Raw genomic sequence first — 7,231 nt, 5'->3', positions numbered from 1 at the left:
TGAGGGGTTTGGGGTTTAAAATATTAAGTCTTCCTATGACTTAAAAAATGCAATTTTGGGACTCTAAACAATAGAATTCTATTAGAATAGTGCATATCACAAGCACAATTGGTGAGTATTGATTGTTGGCCCGTTCTTTATCTGGAATAGATCGGGTCTTCTCGACTCAAAACGAACTGGTCGAAACACTTTTGAAAAATGTGTCAGCATGCCTGTTGGGAATTCTAACAATCCAAACGACTTCTAATATTCCAAACCGACCATATAAGTTCGGCAATGAGTTATACATCACTCAAGGACATAGATCTCATAATAGTTTAGAATTTTTATTTAATTATTTAAAATTTGTCGACCAACAGAGGCAATAGGCACTTCTTGTTTATCAAACTTGCACCTAATAAGACTTACACCTAATATATGATCCTCCTTTCATAATGAATTTTATTCTCATGCAATTGTTAATTGTTACTTATAAGCTTAACTGGGAAGTTCTAATGGGTTCGTAGCCAGGTATGGATCGAGAAATTCAGAGGGGGGGGGGGGGGGGGTCAAATTTATATAGAGAGTTTTTGTCATAATTTCAGTGGGGGCAATTTTAAAATTTTATGGGTATAAATGCAAAAAAGTATAAATTTAGGGGTGAAAATGTAATAATAAAAATTTTCAATGGGGGCAGCCTACAGTACATCAGTGTCTGTTCACATCCATCATAGCTTTAAAATGTCGCGATGTGACTAGTATGATAACACCCATAGCCTGACAATGTGGTAACTTACCCAGTGGCTCTCACACTCACTCACATCACACTCGCCTTCAGGAGTCGTCACATCACACCCCTCATGGGGCTCAAGGTCATCGTTAGCTACACTTCTAGTTGGGATCCGGCTTTGATATCATTTGTAACAGCCCTAACCCTACCCGACACAATTGCTAGCTTTTGGCTCCCCCGGACCAGACTTCTGGTATGGATTCACAGCCATTACGACTTTAAAATGCGTTGTGCCATAGAAAAGTGTTGAACTTACATAAAGCAATTTACCTTCACCTTTCCCAGGTGATGTGGGATTATAATATTCGTAATTTGCCAGTGTGGTAGCTCGCCCAATGTCTCGCACCCGCCTACAGAGATCGTCACAATATCTTTGGAAAGGCTTCAACTTTCTACCTTCTAATAAATAAATAAAAACCCTATAATTTTTGGGTAACTAGACTTCTTTTTTCTTTATTTCTTTCCCTTCTGTTTTTTTCCCCTATAATTTTCTTACTTTGGATTAAATTCTCCACTATTTATTAACTCTTGTTAGAAATAAAATTCGGTTTTTGAATAGGTAAATTACTTACGTACCTGTATTGCTTATAAGGAGACGAGACTTATGCAATTAGGAGGATATTCCACTTTTCAGCTAGAAGCTCAGTAGTTGTTAGATAAAAATCATTTTATTGTAGGGTAAAGATTTGAGAATATAGTAGTAATCATAATGTAATTTTTCATATATATTCTACGTACATAGTGAAAACAAGTAAATAAACTTAATTTACCGAAAAAATAAAGTAACTAAACTTGATTATTTTCACCTTCTTTCTTTCCTTTTTTCCCTATAAATCTCTTACTTGGATTAAATTCTCCACTATTTCTAAGCCTATTTTATTTAAGGGTAGCTCTTGTTAGAAATAAAATTCATTGGTAAATTACTTACACACAAACCAGTACTGCCTCTAAGGAGACTTAAAATGAACCCTCAATCTTTTATGCAATTAGGAGGATATACCACTTTTCACCTAGAAGCTCAGTGGTGAGATAAAACTCATTTTATTGCAGGGTAATGTGATTATATATATATATATATATATATATATATATATATATATATATATATATATATATTCTATGTACATAGGGGAAAAAAATCATTATACATCCTGTTTTATTGCTTAATCTTTCTTTGTTCTCGTTGAAACCCTAATCTTTATTGTTTGATGTGCCATATTAAAGAGCACAAGGTACCTATTGGTTATTGTAGTTTCCCACCTTTTGTTTTCTTTATAGTACTCCTTTTAAGCTATTCAGTTTTTCAAAAATTGAGGGGTTACTTCCACCCAATGTTTATGGGTTAAAAGTGTGTGGCACCTGGGTTGTGAAAAATTATTAGACTATCCTGCACTATGTGGTCTAACTCAAATGATCAGAACTCTTCAATAAAATGTAGAGTCCATTCAATTTCTCCGGTGTTGAACTTAAGACACTCAAAGGTGGGCATGGGATATGTGTTCGTTAAACATGCCCTTGCACATAGAGTTCCCATTAAATGATTTAATTTTATTTATTATTGATGCAAAAATAGTGAATTGCAATTGTCCAAAGGTTTTTTTTTTCTTTGGTGGAAATGAATCCTTCCCACCACTGACTCTTTGAACTTATGACTACAAGGTAAACCTCACGCATATACAAATTGATGTATGTAGGACAGTTTATTCCTATTTAGTAATTTTGTTAATTAGGTTTCTTATTCATTTTTTATAACAAGTTTAATTCTAGTTAATTTGCTTGAAGAATATGTTTTCTTTTACTATTAGGTTTCTTTTTGCTATTAATTTCCTTATATTGTTTGGTTTTATGCAAAAGCAGAATTCAATTTTTTAATTATAATACATAATTAATGCAATTTTTAAAAATTTTGTTAATTTAATGTTGTTTATCGTTCATTCAAAAACGTTCATAGATTTTACTTACGTCACAAATGTCCAACGTTACGTTATATTAAAACATTATTTTACTCTAAAAATGAAAGAAATAAATATTAGAAAACTATTAATATTTAACATTGTTACTCTGTCCTTATTTTTGGATTACACTTAATATAACATGCCAGCAGCAAGTTGAATTATTTATTGCTTTAACTTACAAGGGTTGGACATGTAAGTAAGCTTCAAACCCCTAAAGGCTACTTTTACATAAAGCTGATTAGATTTATACTGATGATAGAGAATAAGAGCTTTGAAACGAGTAGTACGTAGTACAAATTTTCATCTACTAAGTACTTAATATGCAGACTAGCAAGAACTTGGAGTTGCAACAGCGAGCAAATGATGCTTTCTGTGGATGTTTATACCAGGGGCTTCAGTCATGTCCATATCTTTGCCTTTTGCTCCACCAGGCAATGAAAAATCAAACTTATGCACGAGCTTTGCTAATACAAGCTCATCAAGAGTCATGGCAAATAAGATTCCAGGGCAACCCCTTCTCCCAGCTCCAAATGGAATAAATTGATAGTGCTGCCCTTTAAAATCTATTGAAGTTTTCAAGAACCTTTCAGGCTGGAACTCTTCAGAGCCTTCCCATGCTGACGAATCTCTCGCAATTGCCAAAGCATTGATAAACACTTGTGTGCCAGCTGCAATGTCGTAGCCCATTACTTTGACATCTTGAATCGATTCTCGGGGAACTAGTAATGGAAGTGGAGTATGTAATCGCATAGACTCCTTGATCACTGCTTTCAAGTAGTGCATTTTCTCTAAATCATCCTCGGTTATGTCCTCTTTGCCTTTGGCTACATTTCGCACCTCATTCTGCAGTTTTTTCATCACTTTCGGATGCCTTAAGAGCTCCGTCATCGTCCATTCTAGGACTAACGATGGAGTATCAGTTCCAGCAGCAAACATATCCTACAAGAAAACAATGGTGGGTTACAAGTTGAAAAATTCAATCATACGTATTAAAATTTGTGACTCACTCCAGTGCTCAAAGTTATTCATGTGAAGTATAAAAATGTAATTGGCAAATTTCGGTGATCAAAACAAGTCCAAATTGAGTTGTAAATTTTTGCTTATATTTGAGTCTCGGTTTCGGAAGTAGAAAAATCAAGTGAAGATATTCATGCTTATTTCGATTCATCAAAGAACAACATTTAGCCAAGGTAAGTGTATGAGGACCACTTGAGTTTTTAGGGTTTGATTGAAGTCTAACCGGTTGAACTTTCTGCAAGAAAATCACTCTCAGGACGTTTCCAACCGGTTAAATCTCAAAGTAGAACCGGTTGAGTTTTCTGCGTTAAAACTATCCTCAGGAAAAGTCCAACTGTTGAACTTTCAAACAAAACCGGTTGAACTCTAGGCTAGAAAAGGAGAGAGTGTTTTGTCAAATTCAATTACCTTTTTAAGTTTGATTTAGAGCGATGCTTTAGCACGAAATTGTAATTGTAAAGGCTTTCTAACCCTAGGAGGTCTCTAAACATCTATATAAACTCTTTCCATACGCAATTCATTACGGCTTTGCAATTGAATATTCCAAGACCCTAAAAAGCCTTGCGTGTGAGTTTTTCGTAAAAGACTATTTTTCTATTTTTGAGAGCACACATCTATACACTTGAGTGATTTAAGTTGTTGTTCTACAATTGATCGAAGGTTGAATGATTGAAGATCTTATTGCTACTGGTCATCAAAAGAAATCTGTCTTTCTACTTCAAAAATTCTGAATTGAAGAAAAGTAGGAATAGGTCACACTTTGAAATGATCAAGGTGTTCGTGGAGTGCTTGTTGATCTACCAACAATCACTTCTATAGGAATCTAGGAGTAAGCCTTAATTCAAGTGTTATTGGATGGGAGAATTGCAAAGCCGAAGAAGTTTAGCGATTGGTTCTTAGTAGAGTGAGTGAAAGGGTATGAGCTTGAGTCGAAGGCCATTGTAATTTGCTTCATCTATTTATAGTGGATCTTTTCGCTCGACAATATGTGACTAATTTTCCCATATTTGGATGATTTTCTCTAACTAATTTTCCTTGCTAAAAACAGAGTCACTCTGACTGTACTTTTTACTTGCATTTAATTTTTGCTTGCAAGTTGAACCTATAGACCACCTCCTCTAGGTTGCTTATGTATATTATATATTCCACATTCGATCATTCCGTATTGTGCAATTCACTATTCACCATAGATATTGCATCAATATTGTTGCTTAAAAGAACAGTTTCAAAGCTGTGTTTCTCACGAAATTGTCCTACTTTTTTTCCAAAGAAACAATCAGTTGGAAACACTATCAAAACTCAATCGCTCCAAGATAATTTCATTATAGTGTGTGATTGAATTTTAGGTAAAGATAAAGTTGGACTTACCAGGATTACACCTTTAATGCCGTCTTTGTCAAGAGGAAAGGCAGTACTCGTGTTCTGTCTTTGAATTCTTAGTAAAACGTCAACAAAGTCCTCATGGCCTCCATCTTCAACATTCGTACCACCATTGCTCTCTCTTTGCTGACGATCAATATGCTCTTCAATTACACCCTCCATAAATTTATCAAGCTCAGCAGCAACTTTGTCCACCTTAGCATTCAAACCATTGACACGATTTAGCCACGCAAGCCATGGGATATAGTCCCCTACACTGAAAACATCCAACACCTCCATAAACTCTGCAAACAATGCCTTTAACTTCTTACCACCTTCCCTTCCACTGTACTTCTTTCCGAAGGCTACACGACACACCACATCATTCGTGAGTGACATAAACATCTCAGTCAAATTCACTGGTGAAGAAGAAGAAGAAGAAGAAGAAGAAGAAGACTGCAGTTTGATCTTCTCCATCATATGGTTTGTTTCTTCTTCTCTCACAGTGTGAAAAGACTGAACCCTCCTGTTATTTAGAAGCTGAAGCACACAAATGCTTCTCATTTGCCTCCAATACTCTCCGTAAGGAACAAAAGCGACATCCTTACCATAGAATAATCTATTGGCAATGCTCGATTTAGGTCTATTTGAGAAGGCATGATCATGGGTTTTAAAGATTTCGCGAGCTGCATCAGCAGAGGAGACTATGAGAACTGGCTTGCTGCCGAGGTGAAGCAGCATGAGGGGGCCATATTTTTGAGCTAATGATTGGAGGGAGTGATGAGGGAGCAATCCAAGTTGGTGGAGATTTCCAATAATTGGGAGTTTTGATGGAGAAGGTGGTAGATTACTTTTTGTTTTTGGTGTGGACAACCATTTCAGAAGGAACACTAAGGAGAATAACAAGGGAAGAAGGGAGTAAAATAAAAATTTGAATAACATTGCTTTAATATGTCTGAGTAAAATATAGATTTCTTTGTGTTTCAACTGCTAGAAGTCTGTGTGCATCTCCTCAGAAAACAAGGCTGCTATATATAATGTTTGAGGTTACTTGCCCTGTTGAACCATCTTAAATCTCGATAACATTTTTTAAAGTTACATGACCATTAAAGTATTGTTAATTTATTCGATCACATGACAAGTGTGTCTCTTTAGTGGTTAAATATAATATATACATATACATGGATATATAAACATTTTATAAATCACAAAACATATAGGTAGCGTTGATAAAGACATGATACGACAAGTCAAATTTTAAAAACGCAAAACACGGGTACCCATTATGTACAAATATAAGTTTTATTTATATATATTTATTGAGTGTAGTATCATAGAAATGTATGGCCCAACTTGCATATATGGTTAAGGTAGGGCCGCCTTTTAGCTGAATTTAGTCATTTAAAGTTTAGGAATTGCGTTTCCCCGTCTTGAATATTTCGAGATTTTCGTTAAAAGATTAAATGGATTCGATTTGCTTTTTTTTTTGGTATTTAGTAGTTTTTAGTAATTAGATTTCTATCTTTGTATTTACAGAATTTTGAAAGTAAGTTTGTTTTTGAGCATTTTTCTTACGTTACAAGTTTCCTTACGTTTTTAGGGTTTCATTTTTGTTGTTTTGGTTTTTATTTATAAATTATAAATACATGTACTGCAGAGCAGATCAATAATTCAATTATTAATATATATATTAACATATTCATCTGCGAATTCTTTTTCTTCCTTGTAGATTTACGGTACCTATGTGGATTCAAGGTAGCCCTCGTTCCGCTTACATTTTTATCGTTCCTTCTTATTGGAATTGAATTTAATATTAGTGTTCATTTGATTGTTAGTTTAGGAACCATTTCAAGCAATCTTCTTATGATTGTTTCCATGTGCAATTAGGTACTTGATTGAAAGAAAGGCAAGCATTGGGATCACGGCATTGTGTTTTGGATCTTTTGTGAGCGTATCTTGAACTCTTGAACTCTTATTGTGCATTTATCTTAGCTTGATTGTGGGATAGTCCTTGTTGAGGCTATCATTAATTTGTTTTAAATATTAATAGTCGTCACCAAGCTGATTACCGAGGAGGAGGAGTACTGCAAAAATCGTTTCCCTTTCACATGATCACACGAGGAATGGTGCG

The 7,231-nt window shown here is 34.8% G+C and overlaps 1 protein-coding gene across 1 annotated transcript; it reads right to left on the bottom strand.

The window, feature by feature from the left end:
• Nucleotides 1-2,796: 2,796 nt before the first annotated feature.
• Nucleotides 2,797-6,086, bottom strand: LOC132302300 (cytochrome P450 736A117-like). The gene is made up of 2 exons (XM_059799141.1): nt 5,110-6,086; nt 2,797-3,663 (listed from the first exon to the last, which is right to left on the bottom strand). The coding sequence occupies exons 1-2, from the start codon at nt 6,040-6,042 to the stop codon at nt 3,052-3,054; spliced, it is 1,545 nt and encodes a 514-aa protein (XP_059655124.1). The 5' UTR covers nt 6,043-6,086; the 3' UTR covers nt 2,797-3,051.
• Nucleotides 6,087-7,231: the final 1,145 nt, after the last annotated feature.

The sequence above is a fragment of the Cornus florida genome, unplaced genomic scaffold, assembly GCF_030987335.1.
Source record: "Cornus florida cultivar Cherokee Brave unplaced genomic scaffold, ASM3098733v1 CherokeeBrave_3.0.0_Hap2_Chr04, whole genome shotgun sequence".
Lineage (NCBI taxonomy): Eukaryota > Viridiplantae > Streptophyta > Magnoliopsida > Cornales > Cornaceae > Cornus > Cornus florida.
The sequence above is the reverse complement of the archived record's forward strand: the minus strand, read 5'-3'. Positions and strand labels throughout refer to the sequence as shown.